This window comes from Bubalus kerabau, chromosome 1, assembly GCF_029407905.1.
Source record: "Bubalus kerabau isolate K-KA32 ecotype Philippines breed swamp buffalo chromosome 1, PCC_UOA_SB_1v2, whole genome shotgun sequence".
Lineage (NCBI taxonomy): Eukaryota > Metazoa > Chordata > Mammalia > Artiodactyla > Bovidae > Bubalus > Bubalus kerabau.
The window spans coordinates 46,492,607-46,520,554 of record NC_073624.1 but is presented as its reverse complement, the minus strand read 5'-3'; the positions used below and the strand labels follow the sequence as shown (position 1 = coordinate 46,520,554).

The following is a 27,948-nucleotide window of genomic DNA, read 5'->3' as shown; positions in this document are numbered from 1 at the left end:
AAGCCTGAGAGGCTCGCTGACTGCCTCCAGGAGACACCACAGAAGGTCCGTCTGTCCCGGCACAAAGAGGTATGTGTGGGCTCAGCGCAGGGTGAAGGGCGGGGTCGGGAGCAGGGGCGTGTGGCAGTCTGGGATGGGAAGGACAGGGAGAGCCTGGGGGTGTCGAGTGGGCAAGTGTGCCCCAGGGACTTGGGAGGTTAGGGCTTGGCCTTTTGGGAAAACCTGAACCCAGCCTCCTGGGCAGCCAGTGGACGAGGAGACAGACAGCAGGAACAGACCAGCCTGGGTGTTGGGGGAAGGGCTTTGAGGGTCCAGTCCTCACTGGTGAATCTGACTGTCCTGTCAGCAGGGAAGATGTCTGGGGCGGTAGAGAGTTCAGGCCTGGGAGTCACACAGCTGTGTACTGTTGTCTTTACTTTGTCACTAAGGTGTCACTAAAGGGTTGGTGGCAGTGATAATATCCTGTCCTGGGCTTCTGTCTCATGTCTGGAACAGGGGAGTGCCGATAGTCCCTGACATCCTGGTTCAGAAAAAGTCTGTGTGTGCATGCGCACACATGTGTGAATGTCCACGGGGATGCAGAGATACTGGAGGCAGATGATGAAGCCAGGAATCTTGTTATGCTCAGACCTAGATTGGTGTGGGTTGAGAAGCTCATGTCGGAAGATAAGAAGGAGCAGGTTCCTTACTTACTTAGAGACATGTCTTCCCCCCTCCAAAAACGTTTTCTTTGTGGTTGTACTCTGCCCTGACCACTGTTGATTAGTTGGGTTTGGGCCAAGCTGTGGATGCCTGCCACTGATGAGTTGGCTAGGTGGTTGGCGTCTGGGGGTGTTTTCGTCCAGGTGTGCACTTGCCCTGTGGATGGGAAGGCAGGTGTTTCTCTGGGTCCCCACTGAGATAAGAGCCTGTGGGGACTCGCCAGGCAGCCCGCAGCAACAAGTTGCAAACGTGCAGTGTTTAGTCTTTAGACACCTTGCTATTCCATTTTTGTATAACCAGATTCTAATTTTCTCTGCTTATCATCTTCCTTGCTTTCTAATGGTTTTATAACAAGTAAAATCTGTCCTGCTAATTTTGGGTCACCCTTTTTTTCATTCATTAGTTTTACTTATATTGTGCTATATCCACTAACATCACAGGATACTTCTTGAGTTCTTTAATGAATGTATTTAATATTAAACAAGTGAATCCATGGATCTATGCTTTGCTAAAAAATTAAAAAATGGGAGTACATAAAAGTGATTATAACATACATGTTGTCCTAGTTTTCCATGGCTTAGTTTTCCACTTAGTATTACATTTTGGACAACATTCCATAATAAGATGTAGAGATTTGACTCATTAATTAGCCCTGAGAGATACATGACGTTTATCAGTTTAGGTGTTACTGAAAGAGCAGGATGGGGTCTGGCTGCTTGCCGTTCAAAAGCCAATGAGCAGGCGAGGTTGGTGGAAAGGAAAGTTTGCTTTATTTCAGATGCTGGCAACTGTGGTTGTGGATGTCTGTCCAAAGGCTGACTCTCCCACACTGGCAACCAGTGGGGCAAGAGCTTTTATAAACAGAAGGTGGGAATGGGGGCTACATACAGAAACAGCACAATCAGCTCTGACAGTCATCTTCAAACTGGTCATCGCTGATCTGACCAGTGTCATCGTTATTGTTTTAGGTACAGTTAATCTTCAGTTCCGGGGTCCATTTGTTCCCATTTCTTTGAGGCCATTTCTCAGAATCGTGGCAGCTTATGTTGTGGGTATAGTCTGGTCGTCATGTAGTTAACTTCTCCATCTTGGTGTTTTAGTATCTACAAGACAGCTCATAGGATGTGGCTCAGAATATTATCTATAGCCCTTGAGAAAGCACTAAAGATCCTTGACTATGCTTAATGATTACATTATTATTATTTGGTCTCTTTTGACTGTTTTTTCCTTTGTTTCTGTATTTCTCACTTTTCTGATTAAACTTATTCTTTGACTAAAGTTTTCCACAGACAAAAGGCAGGCAGAGGACGTGGTGCGGTGGAGGGTAGGCAAGGACCAGGCGGTCCTGCTCCATTTCATAGGTGCACCACGATTTACCCGATCCCACATTGCTAGACACTTGGGTGGTCTCCAGTTTTCCACACCTAAGAAAGTCTTCCTACAGCCCAGATTCCTAGAAGCAGAATTGCTGGGCAAGAGACTGCACATTTAAAATAATAATAGATATTGTCAAACCATCCTCAAAGTAGCTGAACTAACATACATTCCATGGCAGTGCATAAAAAGGCTGGTTTCTCTTTAAAGAAACAGTCCATCTTTTAATTGTGTCCAGTGTAATGGATGAAAATTATCTGGTTCTCACTTGGATTTTTCCTTTCCCTGGTGATAGGTGAAGTTGTGCATCTTCCATGTGTTGAAAGGCCATTTGGATTCAGTTTGTAATGTGCATGGAAATGTCCTTTACATTTCTCAGTGGGTTGGTTGTCTTTTATGTATTGAGTATTAATACATTTGGAATGTTTTAGGAGTGTTCCATTTATTACGTGTATGAACCATTTATTGACATATGTTGAAAATATGTCTTTCAGATTACCACTCTATTTTCTCTTTGGTGTGTTTAAAGATACCTTGCATTGTATAAAAATGTATTCATTGCTTTTAAGTCAAATCTGTCATTATTTTGTATTTCAGGCTTTCTGGATTCGGTGTCTTATTCAATCCCTGAGATTAAAGAAATATTTTAGAGCTTTTATCATTTTTAGCTTTGACATTTAAATCTTTAATCCATTTAGAATTTGGAGGTGTGGGTAATAAGTAATCATCTAACTTTTAAAAAAAATGATTAGCTGGTTGTCTCAATATCATTAATTTTGAGTGTGCAAACCATGTGTTCTCTGTGATTTGAAATTCTACTATTACTTCCAATTCCTAAGTCGTTCTTTTCCTTACCATTTCCTGTTCCATCTGTCTACTATTATACTCGTCGTTTTTCTAACCAATAGAGCAAGTCCCTCATGTTGGATTTGTTATAATCTAGAATCAGTTTGCTAAGCCAGTTGAAAATCTTTCTGGAGTCTTACTTTGGATTGTCTTGAATTTAGAGATGACTTGGGGGAATACTGATCCCCAAATAGGGGTCATAACAACAGCAGGCAGCCTTCTACTTTAAAGCAGAAGGTACTGACATTTCTGTTGACTCTAATGTTACTGTAGTTTTCTAGTACATACCCAGAAATGTCAACATTCTTTTCAATTCCTCATTTGCCAAGGTTTATTTCTTTGTTTCATCAGGAATGGTTTTTGTATTATCAAGTATTTAAGGGCATCTGTTAAGATAAGCTTATCTTTTTCTCCTTTTAATCTGTCTGTTGATCTATTTCTATTAATCACAAAGAGAGTTGATGCATTCTTCTTTTTAAAGTCTTCATCAGGCTGTCCTATGAAATTGTTTTTGTCTGGAGTGAATTTGTGCCTTTTTTCCCCTTTTCCAATTGCTATTTTTATCATTAAATTTCTGCAGGAGTTCGAGAATTTTGGTGAGCATGTTTATTTTATTTTGAGTGAGAAGGCATTTGGCTTTTCTCTCCTCTTCCTCCCTCTCTTCCTTTTCCTTTCCCCCTTCCTGTCATCCTCTGGTTTCCATGCTCAATCCTCACTCATAGTGATCTTTAACCCTTACATTTTAAACACACATGTTTATATTTAACTTATATTTTCCATCAGCATTTGGGCTTACTCAGAATATATACACTCCTCCAAAACAAGGCAAGATCCTTAGCAAGCTTTCGGTTCATCTCTGCTTTTTCCCTGTAACCTCACAGCCAACACTTGTGTTAAAATGATCTCAGTTTTACTTCAATGCTGTTACTGTGTATTTATTTGTTTTTACTTTGAAAAGTGGAGTTGCTCAGTTGTGTCAGACTCTTCGCGACTCCATGGACTGTAGCCTACCACGGGCTACAGTGGTAGCCTCCATCCATGGGATTTTCCAGGCAAGAGTACTAGAGTGGGTTGCCATTTCCTTCTCCAGAGGATCTTCCTGATCCAGGGATTGAACCCCGGTCTCGCTCATTGTAGGCAGACGCTTTACTGTCTGAGCCACCAGGGAAGTCAGTAACAATATTTCTTTACTTAACAGTAAGTCCTATTGGTTTCTTTTTTCAAAATTGATTCCAGTATCACGTGCTATCTCTCTTTCTTGGAATTTTTATTTTTTATCTGAAATATATGCTAGAGTAACTCTCTTTAAAAAGATATGGAAAGCTTTTTTTGTTCTTACATTTCCAAAATATTGTGATTTTTTTCCCCCTTGAACTTCAAAGTAAGCTAGACTTTTTATATTTCTAGGTTCAAACATATTTTCTTCTCAGTATTTTCAAGACATTACTATCTATTTAGTATCCTGTGTTACTTGTTAGAGGACCTTGCAAACCCAATCTTTTTTCACTGAAAATAACTTGTTTGTTTACTTCTGGAAGCTTCTAGGATTACCTTTTACTCTTTGATGACCAGAAGTTTATTAGCATGTGACTGAGTATGGTGCTATTAAAAATGAATTTTGTTTTTAACTTAGTAGATTATTGCCTGATTTAAAGCCCTGTGAATTTTTCTTCTATTTGCAATTGTATCTCTTTGGTTGCACATGGAAAAACCCCAAATAACAGTAGCATAATACTATATAAGTTTATTTTTTCCCTCACATGAAAAATGTCCAGTGGTAGGCAGTCTCAGACTGTATGGTTGGTTCACAGTGAGAAGAGGGATCGAGGTTCCTCTTTTTCTGTTGCTTATGACTTCTACACTCAACAGAACCTTATAATTCAAAATGACTGCTGGAACTCCAGCCATCACTGCAAACTGGAGAAAGGAAAAAAAGCAGGAGGGCAAAAATAGATTCCTCCTACCTGAGCCACTTCCTTTAAGCAACTTTTTTTGAAAGACACACCCAGTGATTCTACTCACATCTTCTTGGACAACATTTAGTCACATGACCACACCTAGCAATAGGAGAGTGTAAGAAATAAAATCTTTTATTCTGTGCAGCAATAAACCTAGGTAGAACCTAACCTTTTGTTATCAAGGGGAAAGGGGACAGCTAGGCAACCGGCACCATCTGCCGTACCTGCCCTCAGTTCTCTGTCTTCTGCTTCTAGATGTTGGAACTGTTGAATTTCTTTCCTAGGCCTCAATTTTTCTCTAAGACTTTTCATTTCCTAGCCTATTTGCTGTCTTCAATATCTACCTTTGTAACATGACAGTTTATAGCGTTAATTCTGATTTGGCCCATTATTGAGTCATGGTGTGTGTTTGTTTGTTTGTTTTATGGATTTCTTCAATAAAACGTCAATAAAATTTCAATTGCCTTCAAATGCTAAGAACTCTGTTTTATTTGTTCTTTGCGTAGCAATCTGTTCTTAAATGGCCATGATTTCTCAAATCTCCCTGAGCATGCTACTTAAGATGTTTCAACGTTTTGTTTTGTCTTTGCACAGACATTTGTGCATATCTGTAGAAGTATCTGTTGGGTCAGTATATGTCAGAATAGAGATGTACGATACCAATAATTGGGAAATATAAAACTATGCTACTCACTATTATAACTGGTTAAGAACACAAATTCTAAAGCCAATCTCCTGTGCTACAGTCTCAGCCTTTTCCTTTCTGCTGTATCATCATGGACCTATACCAGTTTCCTCATCTACAAAGTGGAGATTTTAACCTACATATTGATGTATTAATATCTGTAAAGCCTTTTGAACAGTGGCCAAATGATGGTAAGTGTTTTGTAATTGTTAGCCACTAATACGAATTCTCTGCATGTAGGTGTCTTTTATGCTTGTGTCCTTGGATGCCATTAATTTGTTTGAACTATTTATAGCATAAAGGTAGTCACTTGTTCTCCATACTTCTGGCACAAACATTTATTTTTCACTTTGTCCTTTGCTTTGTGGTTCAGTTATTTTTATAAAATACTGAAGTGTTCACTTTTATGCACTTTTATTTCTCAGCCTTTGTCTTTGATTTCTTCTAGTGCTTTGAAACTTAAATAGTTCAAAGATATTCACTTGTACAGTTTGCAAGTTTCATAGGATTTAACTGCCTATATTTAAATTTTTCATTGATTTGATACATGGGAAATGGTGTAAGGTAGGGGTTTAGGCTGATATGTTTTATGTTGTTATTCAATTGTTTCAACACTTTTTATTATTCCATCACTTAATACTGATTTGTGGTTCCTCTTCATCATGTAGTACATTCTCTAGAGAAATACAGTTCATCTAATCAGTATGTCCACTGATTTGTTGTGTGTGTGCACACACGTGTGTGCATGTGTGAAAATCCATTACTTTACTTACAAGATTTTTATAATAAATTTTGCTATTGAGTGGAAACTCATTATTTTATTGAACTATAGTTGATTTACAATATTTAGTAGGTTTCAGGTGTAAAGCAAAGTGATTTGGTTATACATATATATATATATCTGTATTTGTTTTACTTTTGATTCTTTCCCATTATAGTTTATTATAAACATAGTTTATTTATAGTAGTTTATTATTGAATATAGTCCCTGTGCTGTACAGTTAGTCTTTGTTGTTTATCTATTTTATATATGGTAGCGTGCATCTATTAACCCCATACTCCCAATTTACCCCTCCCCGTTTCCCATCTGGTAACCAAAAGTTTATTTTCTGTTAGTGCTTACTCACTCAGTCGTGTCTGACTCTTTGCAATCCTATGGACTTCCTGCCAGGTGCCTCTGTCCATGGAATTTTTCAGGCAAGAATACTGGAGTGGGTTTTCATTTCCTCCTCCAGGGGATCTTCCCAACCCAAGGATCAAACCGGTGTCTCTTGTGTCTCCTGCAATGCAGGCAGATTCTTTAACTGCTGAGCCATCTAGGAAGACCCATTTTTCTATGAGACTTCTTAGTTTTAAAGTCTTATTAACTGTCCTCACACATATTTTTTCCCTTGTGAATTCCTGCCAAAAAGAAAGAAAATCTTGTTAAGTTTTGATTAGAGTTGTGTTAAACTTATAACTGACTTTCAGAAGAATTAACCTCTTTACATGTGAGGAATTTGCATTTGTGGTAAGACCCAAAGAGAAACTCTGAGTTTTTAGCTGAGTTCCAGGTAGGCAGAGCAAGCTGCATCAGCTCAGGCAGACTCTCCTTTGCCTGCCAAGGCACTGCTCCCCTGCAGGAGCTAAAATACTCTCCCCAGCCCCAGACAAACCCACTCTTCCTTCCCAGGCATTTCTTGGACTAACCACCCCACAAAGATCATCAAGTTTGGTTCTCCCTCATGATCTCACGTGAGATACGTCAGGTTGGGCCCATTTTATAGGTTTAGAGAGCGAGGTTCAGAGGGCACTGATAAGTCAGCCCAGGCCACCAGCACAGGAGGGACAGGGCCTGTGTTGAAAGTCAGTTTGGCTGAGCCTAGAGCCGTGCTTTTCCCAGCAACAGAGCTTCTGGTATGTGTCTGTGCAGCTTGAGTGAAGTTTTCGACAGTCTTACGGACAGAAAAGGAGTCATGCTCCTCTCTGTTCTACTTTCCTGGTACTTCCCGGGGGCTGGATGAAATGAAATAAGGAAATCCCCAAACTTCTGCAGAAAAAAAAGGGAACCGGCATTTCAAAGGGTAGTGTGGGAGGAATGAGGTAAATGGAACGAGGTGGGGAGAGCACCAGGCTTGTGTGTGTGCGCGCACGCACGTGTGTGTGTGTGTCTGTGTGTGTGGTGAGGGTGTGTGCATGTGCTCACTCACACGGGAGAAGCACACCCCAACACCCAGTGACTCCCTCGGGTCAATACCTGGTGGGGGGAAAAATCAAATACCAGGCTTCCCTCTTGAATTTTCTCTTTACCAGGGCAGTGTGACCCAGTGGGAACCCACATCTGCAGAGGCCACTAAGTGCATCTCCTTCACAGTCACATCCCAGGCACTGAGTTGAGGAGCAGGGACGGTCCCAAGGGCCAGGCTGAGGCAGCAGTGGGGCTGCAGCCAGGCAGCAAGGCCACTCCTGGGTCCGCCCTACCACGTGGGCCAAGTCCCACGGGCTGACGCTTCCTTCCGCAGGCCTGGAGGAGGCAGGATCCTGGAGACAGGAGGATTCCCAAGAGCTGATGACATGGGTCTAGCCCAGCCTCCAGCAGGGGAGGAACACAAGACTCCAGGACAGTGAGGAGCCCACACCTTGCTCAGACTTGGACCCACTTGAGCAGGCTACCTGTTCTCCAGAGCTGAATCACGAGATGACACTGACCCAGGGGCTGCCCCCCCTGGCTCTGCTGGCGCTCTGCTGGGGACTCAGCATAACAGGGGCTGAAGGTGAGCCAGATCACCCCCCTCCTTTTCACTGCCGGGCCACAGAACCCAGACCCCCAGCCTTCCCTCCCCTCGACCATCTCTTCTCTCTCCTGGTTTTCCCTGGAGGCCTCCCTTCCCTCCCCCAGCACTCCCGCTCATTCTTCTCTGGCCTCCTGTAAAGACCTCTCTGGCTGTGTGGCTTCTCTGTCCACATTTCCCGGTGTGGCGTTCCAGACCTCTAACCTCCTGGCTGGCCATTCCAGTCCTTTGTCTGACCTTGCATTCCCCCCAGACACTCAGCACCTGGGGGTCTTGACCAGTTCCCACCTCTGTACCTTTGATCCTGGGGTCCCTCAGCCGTGGGGGAGGGGGTGTCTCTCCTCTTGCCTCAAGGCCCTGCTGAGATGTCCCCCAACCCCAGGATCCTCAGGCCACTGACCACCCTCCCCAAGGGCTCCCAGAGAGCTCAGCTCCCCTGATAACCCTGGGAACCACACTCCACTTTCCAAGCATCAGGCCTAGCGGGGCCTGATCCGAGAGCAGGGTGGGGAGGTCCCCAGAGTAGGCCCCTTAGGGGTGGGTTTGTGCCTCTGCTCCAAGGCTGCGCCCACTCACGGGCCCAGGGGCGGGGCCTGTGTCTGACACATGTGCCCACCTGTAGTGGGAGGGACTCTGTTCCTCCAGGAGCTGGGCAAGGCAGGGGCTCATGACACGTGCTCTGAATCAACTAGAATATTGTGTTTTTCCCCAGACAAGAGGGTCCACAGCTGGCTCCCTTACACCTGCACACCTGCAGAGACAGCCGCCCCTGCCCCCGCCAAGGCCTCTGGGGACATTTGCCTGGGCTCTAGGAGCCTCTACAGGACTCTGGCAGACTTCTTTGCAGTGCTGTGCACCCAGGAGGGGCTGCAAGGGGTGGTGACAAGGGACATCTGAGGGGGAAGGTGTGACCCTCTCTCTGCTTCCCTCCCTGGCAGAGACTGTCCCGATGCAGACCCTGCGCTGCCATAATGACTACACCAGCCGCATCATCTGCAGGTGGGCGGACACCCAGGATGCCCAGCGACTGGTCAACGTGACCCTCTACCGCAGGCCCAAGGAGTGAGTGAGGCAGGGCCCAGGGTTGGAGGGCAGCGAGGGGCGCTGCTGTGTGGGCAGTGCCAGGAGTTTGGGGCTGGACAGAAGGTGGGGGCGGGAAACTCCTACCCAGGAGCTCCTGACCCACCAGGTGGCCTGCCGGGCCCAGGGGCTTGTGTCTGATGTCCAGTTTGGGGGAAGAACCTCTGATGTTAATATTGTTGATGATGGTGATAATCTCCTATTTTGTCACAATTGAACAAAATCAATCGGCAGAAGTCAATTTTGGTTCATCCTCCTTATGAGGTGGGCAGGACAGGGACATGATACCCAATTCACAGATGGAGAAACTGAGGCTGCAGAGGTGAGGTCCCTCCCCCTGGCCACAGTGGGGTCAAGGCCTTAGCAGGACCAGTGTCCTGTGGCCAGCCTGCAAGGCTAAGCTCCATGTCTTCCTCAGGCCCTGCTCCCTCCGGAGTTGGGGCTTCTCCTCTCGCCTCACCTAGTTTCCAGGGCATAGCCCTTTTGGGAAGGTACTCCCACCATTCTGGGATCCGGTGATAGTCTAACTCACCATAATGGAAGTAGTTAAACAGCAGGCATCACAGGGTCTGGGGAGACCCCTGACGACCTCCCCTAGGAAGAAGGGTTTTCGCTCCACAGCATCATCGCCCCTGCACTCTCTCCCCTGCTCTCCCCAGAGCCTCTGTCCTCCTTGTCCACTGTCCCCACCCCCACCCTCAGCTGTGGCCTGCCTCCTCCTGCACTGGGACAGCAGACACCCCCAGAAGAGAAGCTTCCCAACATCTCCCCCGACCATGGCCTGCTACCTCCCTGGATACTCCCTGCAGTGATTGCCTGTCCCAGGCCTGTCTGAGGCCAGAGCCAGGGTCCCACCTGGTCTTGCTGCTCAAGGACATCACTGCCATCCCAATCGCCACTTCCCCATGCTGTTGAGGGACACTGTCCCGGGATCCACTTACAGATGCCAACCAGACTGCAGCTCAGGGCCTCCGAGTCCAGTCTCCTAGCCTGGCTGTCCATTCTTGGCTTCCCTCTGAGGGAACCTCCTCTAAAGAGTGGTCTGGAGCCCTGTTTCCAGTGCCTCTCAGGTAGTTCCTCCAGAGCCCACTCTCCCAGGACTCTGCTGCCCCCAGCAGGCCATTTAAACTGCTCCCGCTGGAGTCAGTGATGCCCACTTCGTGTAAATCAATGGTTAGTCCTGGCCTTCTCCCCACACACCCACAGTCAGCACCTGACAAGGACTGGCTGGGCCTAAATACGAGGTCCCACTGTGGCACCTCCCTCCCTGACCCTGGCCAGCACCTGGGCCCTTCCCCATGTCCCCCTGGCCCGCCCTTTTCTGTCTCCTAGTCCGTTCCCTTCTCTGAAGGGGATGATGTCCCAGGACTCTTGGACCTCCATTCTCTTGCATCTGGATCCAGCGGCAGAGATCCAGCCCCAGACTATGGCTCTGACCCAGACATGCTCTCTCCAGCCTGGACCTTTCCCCAAGTTCCAGAACCATAGGTTCACTTGCCTCTCCGCATTGTCCCTTATAGTCTTTAACTTCAAGTGTCCTAAACAAGTTCCTGCTCTGCCTCCCAAAGACAGCCCCTGTGCTAGATTCCCATATCAGTTCACCAAAGGGGAGCTTCCAGGGGCTCAAGCCAGACAAATGGGGACAGTCTTTTATTTTTTGCTTTTCAGTCTCCTTTCCCTCCTTTCCTTCTTCACCACAGCATCCAATCCATCAGCAAATGTGATCGACTTCATCTTCAAATAGAAAGTGAATCTGGCTAAGACCCTGATCCAAACCACTTCTTATCACTGAGATAGTCCAGAAGCCTCCTAACTTGTCCCTCTGCTTCCAGTATTGCCACCCCCTCCAACTCAATCTATCCACAGCTCAGCAGCCACAGGAATCCTTTCAAAGTGTGTGTCAAAACATCACTCCTTTGCTCATAACTCTCAATTTTCCTCACTTCCAGTGAATTCAAAATTCTTTACATTCCTTTTAAGCACTGACCTTCTGTAACCTCACTCTGCTAGGCTCCTGGACCTCCCACCCTCACATATCTACTCTGCACGCACTGTTAATTGCCTAGTCACACAACATCCCAAACCTATGCCTACCCCAGGACCTTTGCCCTTGCTGTTCCCTTTCCTTGAAATCCTCTTTCCCCAGATTTGGCATGGCTCCCTCCCTGATCTCCAAGTTTCTGCTCAGATGTCACCTTCTCCAAGAGGTCTTCCCTGCCTCCTTTATTCCAAATTGTATCCTCAGGCCAGCCCTCCTGGCCTGCTCACACCTCTTTCCTTCCTGACTTGTCTATGTACACTTTTCCATTTGACATGTGGCATCATTCCTTCACTGTTCTGTGTATGTCTGCCTCTATTAGGATGTCTGCACTATAGACAGGGATTTGCATGTATTTTATTTCCTGCCAGGCTCCCTGGTACTAAACAAAGCCTTACATGTAGGAACCATCTGTTAATATTTGTGAGTGAGTGATTCTTCTCTCTGGGCTAACCTTGTCTTCTCCTGGCAGGGACCATCCACAGCGAGTGTCCTGCAATCTTAGTGACGACAAGCCCTGGTTAAACAGCCCTTGTCCTGGCTGCGTACCCAGAAAATGTGTTATTCCTTACCGAAACTTTGTCCTTGCCGACTTTGACTACTTCTCATTCCAACCGGACCAGCCTCTGGTCACTGAGCTCACCGTTAATCTGAGTCAGCATGGTAAGGTCTGGGGTCCCTGGCCAAGCATAGTCCCCTGTGAGGACAGGGAACCCTGGAGTGTCCACAAGCTCCTGGCCTACTTGGGGAGGCAGATGTGGAAACATCTAATCCTCCAGGGTTGTAAGGACCATACAAAGGCTGTGGTGGGCCAGGAAAAGGAGCAGGGATTCTGCCTTGGGGAGAGGACCCAAGAAGTTTCCGAAGGATACACGTCTGCTGGGTACTGAGAGGTGCAGGATGACCCTGGGCAGAGGAACTAATAAAGTGTAGACCGAAGAGGGAGTTACAGGAGTCACAGTGCCCTCTGCTGGGAAGGAGGCCCCACAGGCCACCTTGTGGGCAGTGGGGACAGAAGGAAGCTAGCTCCCTTTGGAGTTCAATTTGAGCACCTTTCATGGAGCTTATGTTCTGAAGCCTAGGAATCTGCACAGCTTCATTCATGTTCACACTGAATTCCCATGATTTAGCAGAAGGCAGTCTGAGGTCCATGGAGAAGGGTCTGTCCAGGGTCATTCAGCCAGTGGGAGCAGTGCCTGGCCTGGGACCCAGGCCTATCCACACATGGGCCACAGAGGACCTTCACCTCCTGCACAGTTGTCCAGCCCCTTAGGGACCCTTTCCTTCCTGTCCCTCCAGTGCAGCCCCCCACACCCAAGGACCTCAACATCACTGCTACCAGGGAGAGTCTCCTGCTGTCCTGGAGGATAGCCCATGAGGGTTTCCAGAGCCACTGGCTGTCCAGCCTGGAGTTTGAGGTGGTCTACAAGCGGCTTCAGGACTCCTGGGAGGTAGGGACCCCACCAACTGTGCCCCAAACCCACAGGTACCTGGCCCAGCCGGCCATGCTCCAATAGCCCCTCTCCCCTCCAGGATGCCCGCACCATCCACTCCAAGTCCCCTCAGGCCATCTTGGAGCTAAAGTACCTCCTGCCCAGCAGCACCTACGTGGCCCGAGTGCGCACCAGGCTAGCCCCAGGCTCAGGGCTCTCAGGACGACCCAGCCAGTGGAGCCAGGAGGTTTCCTGGAACTCCCAGCCAGGTAACAGAGTTGGGACAATGCTCCTTTGTGGAGAGGGGAGCTCATTACATCTCCAGGACAGGAGTCCAGTGTACACACGACAGGATCCTCGGGTGCTCTGTGTTCAGAGTGGCTTCTTTGGGCCCACCCCGTCCTTACTGTGACTCTGCAGAGGCACCGACTGCATCTGACTCACCCCCAGGCCCCAGTTTGCTATCCACGTTATGTGGAGGAGCAATTACAATTTAATCACAATGGCATATGGGCAGCTGTGTTTTCGTGAGGGCTGCATGACATGTGGACACACCAACATGACAGTGTTATTTAATAAATCCCTGAACCCTGAGGCTGTGATGTCCTCCCCGTCTTGCACAGGGGGTGTGAAGTTTCACAGAATTCACCCTCTGACCTGAGGTCACATGGCTGGCAGGTCAGGCTGAGTTTAACCCCTGATGTTTTTGGCCCCACAATCTCTCTGTGACGAGTCTCATGGTGAGCCCACTGAAGGCTAGGGAATGAACGAATGAGGACTGAAGGAAGGTTTGTTCTCCCTCCCAGGGGATGAGGCCCAGCCTCAGAACCTCCAGTGCTTCTTTGATGGGGCCGCCCTGCTTACCTGCACCTGGGAAGTGAGGTCCGAGGTAACCCACTCCGTCTCCTTCACCCTCTTCTACAAGACTGGGCCCAGTGCACGGTGAGTGTCCCCTGCCTCTGTCCCCTCCCCTCCTCTAAGCCTCACCCTCTCCAGGCCTCCTCCTGCCCCTGGAGCCCAGCAGAAGCCACAGCTCCTCCTGAGGTCTCACCCCTCACATGGCCCTGCCTCCCCCTGCCCTGACCTCTGCCATGATCCTCAGGGAGGAAGAATGCTCTTCCATGCAGAAGGAGACTGGCAGCCCCTACATCCGGCACCAATGCCAGATTCCTGTGCCTGACCCCAGGAACTACAGCCAGTACATCGTCTCTGTTCGACCAAAGATGGACGAGAGACTTATAAAGAGCTCAGACAACAGTGAGTTTGCCCCTAGCCTTCTGTGTGGAGCATCTCCCAACAGCACTGCTTCATTCCTCATGGTCCAGACTTCATGTGTGTCAGTTTCAATGAAATACCCCAGGAAGCCAAATGGAACAAAAATGATTCCAGTCTATCCTGGAAGTTCTCAAGAAGCAATAATGCAACAATGACAAATAACATGAAGGAAGATGCAATTGATATTCCTCAAGAATATCAGTATTAAAAAACCTTTTATCTCAGTCTTTTAGCTCTATCTTCCCTGGTGGCTCAGATGGTAAAGAATCTGCCTGCAAGGCAGGAAACCCCGGTTCAATCCCTGTGTTGGGAAGATCCCCTGGAGAAGGGAATGGCTACTAACTCCAGTATTCTTGCCAGGAGAATTCCATGGGCAGAGAAGCCTGGCGGGCTATAGTCCATGGGGTCACAAAGAGTCAGAAACGACTAAGCGACTAACACTTTCACTTTATTTTCCCCTCCAACTTCTCAGTTGCTTAAAAGTTCCTACTTCTGCCCACGACCTCCTGGTCTTCCCACCGATTTTTCCCTTCCTTTCCCAGATTGGATTTTTCTTTTTTAAGTTTCCAAAGTCCTCCCCAAACTGATATTTTCAGAGTTAATAATAATTCACCTGTGATTTACTTCTTATGTTGGGTACTCCTGCTGCTAAGTCACTTCAGTCGTGTCCAACTCTGTGAGATCCCATAGGTGGCAGCCCACCAGGCTCCCCCATCCCTGGGATTCTCCAGGCAAGAACACTAGAGTGGGTTGCCATTTCCTTCTCCAATGCATGAAAGTGAAAAGTGAAAGTGAAGTCGCTCATTCATGTTCGACCCTCAGCGACCCCATGGACTGCAGCCTTCCAGGCTCCTCTATCCATGGGATTTTCCAGGCAAGAGTATTGGAGTGGGGTGTCATACTAAGGGGTCTTGCAGGTTAAGTTCCCCGGTTCCTGTTACATAGTGAGGACCTCATGCAGAGGAAACTCCTGCATTGCTTCTTGATGATCAAGTTCTTCTTCTCAATCTCTAGTGTGTGTCAGAGACAGCAGCCGATTTGTCTTAGTTACCTGGGTTTAAATCCACTACTTATTGTTTGGGATCTTCCAGACTGCAATCTTTGTCTCTACCACTTGATAGCTGCCTGTCCTTGGAAAGTTACCTAATCACTCTGGGGCTCAATTGTTTGTCTGAAAAGTGGACAGATTCAGAGTACTTACTACATCCAGTTGTTGTTATAATTGAGTGAAATTATTCATATAAATTTAGCATGTATAATAATGCTTAGAACACTGTGAATATTCTAGATTAGAATAAATTAACAGAACATTTATTTCTATTTAAATACTAGGGGTAACCCATACTTTTGGTCACCTCACTATAAAACAAGCGTATATTAACATCTCCCAAGAGAAGGGCATTTCAGGTCAAAATAGATGACATGGTGAAATGGGGGTGTAAAACCCTAAGATGGGTGGGACCTGGGGTCCTGGGTTAATGGAGAGAGCACCTGTGATGAGCATGGAACACAAGAAATGTTCCACTGGAGGAATATTAGAAACAATATGCCTTAAAAGTTTTCCTCCCTCCAGTCCAGATGGCTCCCCCAACCCTCAACGTGACCAAGGGCAGAGATGGCTACATCCTGCACTGGAGAGAAGAAAAAATGAGCTACTCACACATAGCTTGCATCTTCCAGGTCCAGTACAAGAAAGAAGGAGCCTCATGGGAGGTGAGAGACTGTGCCCAGGGAGGGGCCTGGAGGGGAGGAAAGGACAGCGAGACAACACTTGGGAAAATGCCACCTGCCCAGATGCCTGGCTCCCAGCACGTGACCAGCCACAGAGAGCCGCTGGGACTCGGTGGTCACTCCAATGAGCAGTCTCATTGTCTCTTCCTTTGGTGAAGGAACTGAGACTCAGAGAGATGATGTGAACTTGGCCAAAATGTACACGTGACCCTGAGTTGCAAAGGGGGCATGGACATCAGGAGGGGGAGGGCTGAGAGGCAGCTGAAGGACGGGTTTTCAAAAGTCATAATAAGGTGACACTTCTTCATAAGAATCTCATCCAGAATGCAAATGTGCAGCTGCTAAGAGCAGAGCAGCTCCTGGGGAGGCCGGCAGGGCCTCAGCCCAGGGCTCAGTATCTGGCCCTGGGCCTCAGGCAGTCCTCGGGGCCTGTGGACAGAACCTGGGGCTCCACAGAGGGCAGATCAGAAACCTCAGAGCCAGCCCCAGAATTTTCTGCTGGAAATGGGGAAACTGAAGTCAGGAGGGAGAGGGTTAGTGGTGGAGCTGGGAGTGGTCCTTGGGCTCCTGAACATCTGTTTGATGGTCCAGGGTTCGGTCACCCTGCACCACACTCCAGGGGAGACCATATCTGGGGTCCAGGCTGCTCTAAGGTGAGCTGGGAGGGTGAGGCGGGGCATGGTGACTCCTCAGGGTTTCTGCACCCCGGTGTTGTCATGTGTGCCAGGAGTTCAGTACAAGAGGTGCTCCCTGGTCCTGTCCCTCTGGAGTGTGGTCCTCCGTGGTGAGGGTGATGCTGCTCAGATCCGGGGATGTGACTGCAAGCTGGGAAATGATGGGTAGCAGGAAGGCTGGGGTGCTGAGGCGGGAGGGTTTCGTAGCTGTGCCCACACGCCCCAGACCTCAGGACTCCTGCTCACACACCTGCCCCTGTAGGACACCAAGACAGAGGACTTCCAGAATGCCCACACCATGTCGCTGCCACCTCTGGAGCCCGCCAGCCGGTACCAGGCCAGAGTGAGAGTCAAACCCGACCCGGGGAACTACAATGGGATCTGGAGCGAGTGGAGTGAAGCAAGGTCCTGGGACACCGATTGGGGTAAGTCTGCCACGCCCCCCTCACCCCTCCTGGCACAACCCTGCTGGGCAGAGGACAGGGAGGATATGAACACGGAGACATAACCCCACCCCAGGATAGCATCCTTCCCTCCCAGGCGTCATTAGGGATTAGAAAATTATACCTCCTGGTGTGCAACACAGACTGCGGCAAGGTCTCCAGAGGACAGAGGAGAGAGCACGTCTCACCAACAGGTCTCCCTGCGACTGAACCTCAGCCTTCTATTAATATGGCCCAGGCTTCTATTGGCTTCCCAGGTGGAGCAACGGTAAAGAATTCGCCTCGCCTGCTAATGCAGGAGACACAAGAGATACGGGTTTGATCCCTAGGTCAGGAAGATCTCCTGGAATAGGAAATAACAATTTGCTCCAGTATTCTTGCCTAGGAAATTCCATGGACAGAGGAGCCTGACAGGCTATAGTCAATGGGTTCACACACAGTCAGACATGATTAAGCATACACACACACACACACACACACACACAAGCATGCTTTCACTAGCCTTTGTGGAAGCTACTACCCAGGGACCACTCAGCCTGAGGAACTACAGACTGGGGCCTGAGATTGGAAAGCTTTGGTCTGATTTCTCAATCTTCTACTTTTGCTAATTTCGTTTATCTACCACTATCTCCATGGTGGCCACCAGGAGACAAGTGTAGGACAAGGTCCAGGAGGTGGCTGCAGAAAGAGGACAAAGTGTTTGCAACAAGGTCCCCAGTCCCAGCCAACTGTCAGGGAAAGAGCCCCAGAGAGAGGACCCCAACCAAGCGGAAAGGAGAACTGGGCCACAGGACCTAAGGGAAAGAGATCAGGGGAGTTTTGGAGGGGCCCAGCCTGTAAGGGGCTTAAGCCCAAGTGGACAGTTGAGAGACTCTTTGATGGGCCTTTGCATCTTCTGGTTCCTCCACCATCACCCCTTTCTCCATTTCTGCCTCTCCTGTTGTCCCTGTTCTTGATGACCTCCCTTGGGAAGTCCCCTGTGATTGCCTTTGGCTACAGTTGCTGCCCTCCCATAGCAACTCCTGCTACTGGCCAGAATCTAACCCTCTGTGTCCTCCCACCAAGCCAACATTGTGGGTAGCTCAGACAAAGGCCCCCTTCTTCTTAGTTTCTGGCCTCCTCTCCTCCTCTGCACCCCAAGGAAGCAGCTGCACCCTGTCTTCTGAGTCTCCAGCCCTTTCCCTCCCTAGATGCTAATGATCCTTTTTCCTTCTTGGCTTCCTGAAGTGCTGCCCATGTGGGTCCTAGCCCTCATCCTTGTCATCAGCACCTTAATCCTGCTTCCAGTCCTGCACTTCTGTGGCGTCTACGGGTACAGGTAAGGGGACTCCAAGATGGGGGAGAGTGTTATCCAGGGCCCCAGAGGATGCCAGGGTCACTATTTGTCACTGCTCTGTCACCCGCTCCCAATGGGGTCTTGGACAAATCTGAGCTCTCCCTGGGCTTCAGTTTCACCTCCGTACATGAGCACAGGCAGCTGCCCTGAGGTCTTGGGCAGCAGTCACCTCTTTGTTGTCTTTCCAGGCTGAACCGGAAATGGGAGGAGAAAATCCCTAACCCCAGCAAGAGCCACCTGTTCCAGGTAGGAGCTGACTGTGAGGGCAGCAGAGGTGCTGGGGCTTGCGTGCTCCTGTGCCATGTCCCCATGTCCGTGTCTTGCTCCCCATCCTGTGGGCTTTGAGTGGGGCTGGGGGTGCAGGTGGCTAGAGAAGGGACTGGGAAGCTCTAAGAGCCAGGCCAGCCCCGCAAGCCCAGCACTGAGACCCCCTGGTCTCCCCCAACGCTCAGGGTGCCCTGCTGGCAGGGACTCACCTGGGATAGGAGGGAGGGTTGGCATAGGGGGGCTGGTCCCTGGGAGGCTCCAGGAGAGGTGTAGTCATATTGAGGGCAGGTGGATGGTGGGAGGCAGAGTGGTTTTCCAAGGACAGAACGGCAGAGCTGAGCGCTAACAGGTGCAGGGTGGTGGCAGGTGGGAGAGGCCATGGCAGGTAGAAGGCATGTGGGGGGGGAGATGAGGCTCCTTTGAGAAGGTAATTGAGTGGGGAGGACGGTGAGTCTGGGGCACATCGTGGGAGGCTGAGAGGACCCTGGAGAACAGGAGCCCTTTGGTCAACTACACAGGGCCAAAGCTGCCTTGGGAGGGTCTCGCGGCCGGTGCGGTGGGGGCTGGGGTGAGCACAGAGCAGTGACAGTCCAGATAGTGTCCTCAGGAGACCCGGGACCCCAGCGAGGTCCCAGCCCCTCTCTGGCCTCGTCTCCCTGGTGTCAGGAGGCTGTCCTGCTGGTGCTGAGTATCTGCCTCTTCTAGGGGCTCCTGAATCCCTACCACCCTCAAGGCCTTCCCTCCATCTGCACCTTCTGGAGGGCCCTGACTCCCAAAGATACAAATGCCCTTTCTCTTTCCAGAACGGGAGCGCCGGACTCCGGCTGCCAGACAGCATGGCCACCCTGGGTAGTGGGAGCCACCTACAAAAGGGGCCATGGGGCAGCAGTTGCCCTCAGCTCCTGGAGGGGTGAGTGTCGGGCAGGGGATCCCTGGGCGGTGGGAGGGTGGCCCCCTCCTGCACACCAGAGGTTTGGAGGAGGTGGCCTGGGTCTGGGCCTCAGTTTGAAGAAATCCATAGAGACTGGTGGTGCTAAAGCAAGAGGCATCCCTAGCGAGGGTCAGACCTCAGACTTGACCGGAGGCAGGAGACTGGAGCAGATGACCTCCCTTCACCCTGCTGCCCAGGGAGACCCCACACTGCCTTGGCCCCACTGGGTGGCGGAGGGTCTGTGAACCTTCATGGCCTCAGCATTTGAGCAACTAGCTTGCCACTAACCCTCATGTGAGAGATGACTGAGCCCAGGCTGGACACCTGGGGCCTGAAGCTGGGTGATAGCAAGGAGTGGAGGGTGGGAGAGGTCCTTGACCTTGAATGAGAGCACAGAAGCTGGAGGGCCAGACCCATGGGGAGGCTGAGCAGCATCTGGTTTCCTGCTCTGGGCCTGCTCCCCAACACTGCCCTGCTCTGAGTTTTCTGTGGGTGTGGCCAGGCCTCTCATCCCACTACCTGCTCCGCTCCTGTGCATGAGCTGAGACGTCTGTCCGAGGAGGTCCCAGCATCTCTGCTCCTGTTCTCCCCACAGGGTGTTCCCTGTAGACTGCAGGCACAGCGAGGTGTCACCTCTCACCACAGAGGACCCTAAAGATGCCTGTGACTCATCATCAGAGCCAGACATGACTCTGACCGCCTCGGACCTCCCCACGGAGCAGCCCCCAAGCCCCCCAACAGGGCTGGCTGCCCCCTCGAGCAGGCCTGAGAGCCAGGCTTCCGGCTTTGACTTCAACGGTCCCTATCTGGGGCCGCCTCACAGCTGCTCCCTGCCTGACCTCATGGGCCAGCAGGTGCCCCCACAGATGGGGGTGAGCAGGAAGCCACAGTCCCCGGGGTCCCTGGAGTACCTGTGTCTGCCCGCAGGGGGGCAGGTGCATCTGGTCCCGCTGGCCCAGGTGAAGGGGCAGGGCAAGGCTGGGGATGGGGACACAAAGTCCAGCCCAGGGGCCCAGAGGAGCCCTTCCCTGGAGTCAGGGATGGGCCCTGCCCCTCCAGAGCCTGGGCTGATGGGGGTTGGTCAAGACCAGAAGGACAGGGCCACCACAGTTCTGCCCACTGGCTGGCCTGAGGATGGCACCGTAGCCTCTGGTTATGTCACCACTCCAGATCTGATATTCACCCCACCCATCGGGGCCCCATCTCCCTCCCAGGCTGCCCCTCCAAACCTCCCCTCAGACCAGAACCCCACTTTCCATCCTGGACTGGCTGATGGGTCCCCTGTAGCCTCAGCCCCCCTGAAACCAGAGTTCGAGGGCTATGTGGAGCTCCCTCCAGCCACAGGCCAGTTGCCCCAGTCCCCTCTAGCCAGCCCTGCCCCTCCTCGAGTCAGCAGCCCTGTCCTGAGCCCAGGCCCACACCGGGCAGATGCATCCCCCACCTCCCCTACCCCTGAGGGTCTCCTTGTCCTGCAGCAGGTGGGTGACTACTGCTTCCTTCCTGGCCCTCTCTCCCCCCAGAGTAAGCCCACTTCCCCAGGACCCTGTCCTGAGATCAGGGACCTCAACCAGGTGGCCCAGGCTAAGAAACCTCCAGCTCAGGCCTTTCCCCAGGTGCCGGCCATTCAGCTCTTCAAAGCCCTGAAACAGCAGGACTACTTGTCACTGCCCCCTTGGGACATTAACAGGCCTGGGCAGGTGTGCTGAGTCTCTGTAGACCTTGAGGGAAGGGAACAGAGGAAAGGCCTGCCTTTCCTCCTGCCCTGCCTGGCCCTCCTGCCACCCCTGCTCCCTTCCCTGGTCCTTTCTGCAAAGCCATGGAGAAGCTTCCATGTTGTAACAGATGGAGACCAGAAAAATAAGTTAACCATCTACCTCCTTCCTTGGCCTTCAGCAAGGTCAAGCTTCTCTCCCTCCCTCCCTTCCTCTCTGACACACACACACACACTGTTCTTTGAAATTAACTTATTTTAGGTTCTGAATTATTGGAGCTTTATATATATATACACCAGAGAAGGAAATGGCAACCCACTCCAGTACTCTTGCCTAGAGAATCCTGTGGACAGAAGAGCCTGGTGGACTGCTGTCCATAGGGTCATACAGAGTCGGACATGACTGAAGCGACTTAGCATGCATGCATGCATTGGAGAAGGGAATGGCAACCCACTCCAATATTCTTATCTGGAGAATCCCAGGGATGGAGGAGCCTGGTGGGCTGCCGTCTATGGGGTCACACAGAGTCGGACACGACTGAAGCGACTTAGCAGCAGCAGCAGCAGCATATATACACACATTCATTTCATTTGTTTCCTTTTCCTTTTTACCGAGTTTCCCTGCTTTTGCTATTGTCTTCTTTCTCTTTCCACTGATTTATCATTAGAATTAGTTTGAGGTCCAGGCTAAGCCCATTCTGAAGTTCATCCTGTCTCCATCAGAGCCTTTTCTGATGCTGACATGTCTGGTTTTGTGGAGGATTTCTGTCTGTCCCTGGCAGGCATGAATATGCACAAGATTCCAGCCTGGAGGCAGGAGGCTGGAGGCACAGTGTGGAGTCTTGGGGGTTTCAGACTTGGAAGAGCAGCCCTGGACACAGCAAGCATCTGTCAGCCCCAAGTGTGGTAGCAAAGCACCAGCCTTAACTGTCACTCCAAGAATTGTCACTTCCCATGGACTTGGCATGGGAAGCGCTGTCCTGAACTCATGGGAAACACTGCTAGTCTCTTCGAGGTGACTGGGGAGCCTCAGGGGACCTCCTAGTCCCTGCATCTGAGCAGTGGGCAGTGCAGGTCGCTGGTTGAAGTGATCTCCTTCCTATACTTAGGCTAGTGGAGCCAGGGAAAGTTTGAGAGGAGTTCAAAAACCACATAGAAAAGTCAGAAAGAATTGCTCAACAAGGGAAAAAGGAAAACGACCCAAGGGCATGGACACTTGAGCTTATAGTCCAGATCTCCCGGCTGCCCTCCCTCCAGAAAGACCTTACAACTCCCACCCCCACCAGCCACCTATGAGAGGCTTTTGGTCTGTGACTGGCCTACACTGAGGATCTAGGTTCTTTTAAATCTTTGCCTTTCTGATATGCAAAAAATGGCATTAAATTATTTCAATTTGCATTATCTGGAAACTACCATGTTTGCACATATTTTCCTATTTCTTGGACATTTGTATTTTTTTTCCCCTGAGCTAAACTCATTAAGATCTCATTGTGTCAGATGTCCACTTTTTTCTAAGTAACCTTTACAAAGTATTTAGCTCTGGCTGGCCTTTCACAGATGGTGCAAATTTATTTTTCTAGTTTGTGGTTTGCCTTTTAATTCTGTTCATCACTCTTTTGAGTGTATTCAATGTAGACTTGTCTGGGTGGTCAAATGAATCTATGGGTGAACTCCTTCACGGCTCCACTTTTGGTGTCAGATTTGACAAAGGCCTTCACCACTTGAAAACTGCATTTGTCCAAAGTTATATTTTTTCTGGTTCTTCTTGTGTTTGAAAATTGTATGTATGGAATTCTTTTGGAATGTATGCATTTAAGAAGGAGAGCCAGCTTAGACAAGTAGCCCAGATGTTCTGGAATCACTGGTGGAATCACCCATTCTTCATCTGTGTATCTGATACAGAAAATCTGTGTATACACTTGGTCTGTTTCTAGACTTTCCTTTTTATTACATGGTCTTCTCCATGGACCCCACTGCTTAGACTGTTCTAGCTTTATCATATGTTTTAGTAAATGGCAGAACAAATGTTCTTGTTTCTTTCATCCATAAAATCCCTGTTGATTACGGCATTGTTTGTAGCCGAAGAAAATGATAAACAGTTGAAATCTTCACCCATAGTAAAACTAATCACAAAATTTGAGTCCATTCTAAGGTGGAATCCTGTGTGAAAAATGAATGAAGTGGACCTATGTGCATTAGAGAGAAGTCCAAGATGTGAATTCCAAAATGGTTGGAAAAAAACTGTTAACTGAAAAAAAATTGTGATAAAATATTTTTATTACAAGACATTAACGTGTATATAAGTGTTTAGGTGGATGGGCAGGGGTGCCGTTTGAAAGCACAGTCACCCTAAGGAGGATGGACTCAGTTCAACAGAAGGGCCTTCTGTCTACCACAGTGAGCTAGGGGCAGTTTTGATCAGACCTAAGATGCTGGTTGTAACAGAATGAGAAGCAAGTGGTACTCCCAGGGCAAGCCAGGAGAGAGTGAGGGAAGGAGATAGATGGGCTGGGGGAGAGAAATATAAAGGACACACTTAAGCTAAAAAAAGGGATTCATTGTAATCCAAAATTCAAATCTAACTGGGCATCTTGTGTTTAGTCTCTAACAAGAGTGGACACAGAAGGAAGAGACTGAATTCCTCATACAAATAGATGAGAATTATTTTGTTGTTGTGGATTTTTAAAAATTTTTTGTTTATTTATTTTTATTTTTAGCTGTTCTGAATCTTCATTGCTGCTTGGCCTTTTCTCTAGTTGCACTGCATGGGCTTCTCGTTACGGTGGCCTCTCTTGTTTCAGAGCACTAGCTCTAGAGAACGTGGGTTTCAGTTGCTGCCCATGGGCTCAGTAGATGCAACTCCAGGTTCTAGAGCACAGGCTAAGTTGCCCCAAGGCATGTGAGACCTTCCCAGACCAAGGATTGAACCCATGTCTCCTGAATTGGTAGGCAGATTCTTTACCAATGAGCCACCAGGGAAGCCCTATGAGTGCTATTAAGAGCTTATGCCTGCCAGGCCCTGCTCCATTGATTTAGGGGATCGCAACCCCTTCAGATAAATACTACCTTTATCATATTCTTTTTTGTATATGGGGAAACTAAAGCACAGAGAGGTTATATAACTCACTCCAGGTCAACCAGCCAGTGGGTGGCAGAGGCAGGATTCAAACCTTGGCCCTGTAGCTTAGAAAAAAAAAAAAGCCAGTCATTCAGTTGTGTCTGACTCTTTGAGATCCCATCATAGAGCTCCCATGAACTCTAGTCTACCGGGCTCCTCTGTCCATGGAATTCTCCAAGCAAGAATACTGGAGTGAGTTGCCAATTCCTTCTCCAGGGGATCTTCCCAACCCAAGGATTGAACCTGGGTCTCCTGCATTGGAGGCAGGTTCTTTACTGTCTGAGCCACCAGGGAAGCCCTGGAGTTTAGAACCTGCCCTCAAAAGCAAGGTCTCTCACCAGAATGTCCACCTGTGAATGCAAAATGATCCGTGTTGCTTGGCAAGACAGAAAAAAATAACAAAATGAGCGGGTTTGGTGGTGGGGTGGGGCAGGGGATACTGAGCCAGAGCCAAGCAGAAAAAATGTTTTTACTTCTTTAAGTGTAAGTAAGTGAAAGTCTCTCAGTCATGTCTGACTCTTGCGACCCTATGGACTATACAGTCCATGGAATTCTCCATGCCAGAATACTGGAGTGGGTAGCCTTTCCCTTCTCCAGGGGATCTTCCCAACCCAGGGATCAAACCCAGATCTTCCCGCATTGCAGGCAGATTCTTTACCAGCTGAGCCACAAGGGAAGCCCTAGAATACCAGAATGAGTAACCTATCCCTACTCCAGTGGATCATCCCAACCCAGGAATCAACCCAGGGTCTCCTGCATTGCAGGCAGATTCTTTACCAACTGAACTATCAGAGTAAACATTTTATCTCTTTCGGAGCTAAATATTAAGGGTGTGGGTTCTCACTCACTGATGTCTTGAGATACATTGTAGGTAGGACCATGTCTTCCTCACCTGTCTGCCCCTGAGAACCCAGCCCAGAGCTATACACATGAGTAAGGGACCACCAAGGAGTTGTCATGACCGAGATCTCCAGGAAGCTGTCCCTGAGATGGAAGGAGACACGCAAAGGACCTACTGGGGTGTGGCAGCACATCGGGGAGGGAGGAGCAGAGCTGAACAGGAGCCATTAGGGTTTCCAGACCTGGATAAACATCCACCAGCCTACAGGGAGCTCCAGAGCAAAAAGGCTGCTGAAAGAGCCCCACAATGGACAGAAATGACAAGGCCCTTGGGCCCTCATGGTATTGGCTCATGATATTTTCTTAATAAACGTTACTTTTTAGAGAGGGTATCCCTGGTGGCCCAGTGGTAAGGAATCTGCCAGCCAATGCAGGAAACATGGGTTTGATCCCTGAGTCGGGAAGATCCCCTGGAGAAGGAAATGGCAGCTCACTCCAGTATTCTTGCCTGGGAAAACCCATGGACAGAGGAGACTGGCAAGCTACAGTCCATGAGGTGGCAAAGAGTCAGACACAACTTAGCAACTAAACCACAACAACAATTTTCTTCAAGAAATTTTAAGTTCACAGCAAAATCGAGCAGGAAGTACAGAGATTTCTGATATATTCCCTGTCCCACATATGCACAACGGCCCCCACTAGCCACATCTCTGGTTCACCAGAGTATGTTTGTTAAAATCGATGAACCTACACCCATGCATCGTTATCATTCAAAGTTCATCTACAGTCCATGGGGTTGAAAAGAGCTGGACATGATTGAGCAACTAACACACATCTTGGTGTTGAACATTCTACCGGTTTGGAAAAAGATGGAATGACATGTGTCCCCATTATGGTATCATACAGAGTACTTGCATTGCTCAAAAAATTCTCCATGCTCTGCCTATTCATCTCTCCCTGCCTCCTAACTCTAGGCAGCAACTGATCCTTTTACTGCATTCATATTTTTGCCTTCTCCAGCATGTCATATAGTTGGAAACACAGTGTGTAGCCTCTTCAGTTCAGTTGAATTCAGTTCAGTTGCTCAGTCGTGTCTGACTCTGTGACCCCATGGACTGCAGTACGCTAGGCTTCCCTGTCCATCACCAATCCCGGACCTTGCTCAAACTCATGTCCATCGAGTCAGTGATGCCATCCAACCATCTCATCCTCTGTCGTCCCCTTCAGATTAGCTTTCTTTCACTTTGCAATATCCATTTAAGTTTCCTCCAAGTCATCTCATGGCTTAGTAGCTCAATCTCTTTTAGCACTAAATAATATTTCTTTTGCATGTTACATTTGGATGTATCAGTTTATTATCCATTCACCTACTGAAGAACATCTTGGTTGCTTCCAGGCTTTGGCAATTAGGAATAAAGCTGTTATAAACATCCATGTGCAGGTTTTTGGTGAACATAAGTTTTCAGTTTCTCTAGGTAGATACCAAGGAGCATGATTGCTGGATCATATGGTAAGAGTACATTTAGTTCTATAAGAAACTGCCAACTTGTCTTCCAAAATGACTGTACCATACTGCATGCCTACCAGCAATAAATGAGAGTTCCTGTTGTTCCACGTCCTTGCCAGCATGTGGCGATGTTGGTATTACAGATTTTCACCATTTTAATCAGTGTGTAGTGGAATCTCATTGTTTTAATTTGTAATTCCCTAATTACATTTGATGTGGAACATCTTTTAGTATGTTTATTTGCCATCTGTGCACTTTTTGATGGGAGATATCTGTTCACCTCTTTTGCTCATTTTTCAATTCAATTCAGTTCAGTCGCTCAGTCGTGTCCGACTCTGTGACCCCATGAACTGCAGCATGCCAGGCTTCCTTGTCCATCACCAACTCCCAGAGCTTTCTCAAACTCATGTCCATCAAGTCACTGATGCCATTCAACCATCTCATCCTCTGTTGTCCCCTTCTCCTCCTGCCTTCAATCTTTCCCAGCATCAGGGTCTTTTCCAAGGAGTCAGTTCTATGCATCAGGTGGCCAAAGTATTGGAGTTTCAGCTTCAGCATCAGTCCTTTCAGTGAATATTCAGGACTGATTTCCTTTAGGATTGACTGGTTTGAGCTCCTTGCCGTCTTTGGGTTATTCATTTTCTTCTTATTATTATTCACTTTATTATTGTTATAAGAGTTATGTGAACTGTTTGGATAATGGTCCTCTATCAAATATGTCTCTTTCAAATAATTTCTCCCAGTCTGTGGCTTGTTTTTTCTTTCTCTTGAGCAAGTACTCTTACACTATTTTGGTGGGAAGTAGTTTTTTAGACAACATTTTGTTTCTAAAAATATTTGAGAAACATGACCAAAAAGATAGGTATATAAAAGTTTATTGCAACATTATTTGTTCTTTCAGAAACAGAAACCACATGGAGGCAACAGTGTGTTCCCTAAGTCTGCGGTAGGGAGAGGTGTGGATGTGTGTGCTCCACCCTGTGGAATATTATATGGCCATAAAAAAGAAAGGCTATTAAGGAAAGATTTCCAAAATACATTAATTAGAAAAAGCAAGGTCTAGAACAATCTGTTGAGTATAATCACATTTTTTTAGGTGGGGAGCATGGAGGGAAGTAGGCAATCTAAGCTCAAGTTTATAAATGCAAGGGGAGACAATGAGAGCACACAGCCACCCAAGACTGGGGTTTCCTCTAGTGAGGGCAGGGAATCAGAATATTTTTATTCT

General features: G+C 48.6%; 1 protein-coding gene across 1 annotated transcript; it reads left to right on the top strand.

Annotated features, from left to right (window-relative positions):
• CSF2RB (colony stimulating factor 2 receptor subunit beta) lies at nt 1-27,771 on the top strand. Its single transcript, XM_055574113.1, has 14 exons — nt 1-69; nt 8,067-8,318; nt 9,275-9,398; nt 11,927-12,117; nt 12,754-12,905; nt 12,988-13,156; nt 13,694-13,829; nt 13,990-14,144; nt 15,736-15,875; nt 16,830-16,992; nt 18,238-18,328; nt 18,535-18,592; nt 19,417-19,523; nt 20,140-27,771. The coding sequence occupies exons 2-14, from the start codon at nt 8,243-8,245 to the stop codon at nt 21,248-21,250; spliced, it is 2,673 nt and encodes an 890-aa protein (XP_055430088.1). The 5' UTR covers nt 1-69; nt 8,067-8,242; the 3' UTR covers nt 21,251-27,771.
• The last annotated feature ends 177 nt before the right edge of the window (nt 27,772-27,948 follow it).

Bases quoted from the DNA above. Each gene is read 5' to 3' on its own strand.
- CSF2RB (XM_055574113.1), top strand. From the start codon at position 8,243: ATGACACTGACCCAGGGGCTGCCCCCCCTGGCTCTGCTGGCGCTCTGC. The intron at 9,399-11,926 runs GTGAGTGAGGCA...TTCTCCTGGCAG, and splicing joins CTCTACCGCAGGCCCAAGGA to GGACCATCCACAGCGAGTGT. The intron at 18,329-18,534 runs GTAAGGGGACTC...TTGTCTTTCCAG, and splicing joins TGTGGCGTCTACGGGTACAG to GCTGAACCGGAAATGGGAGG.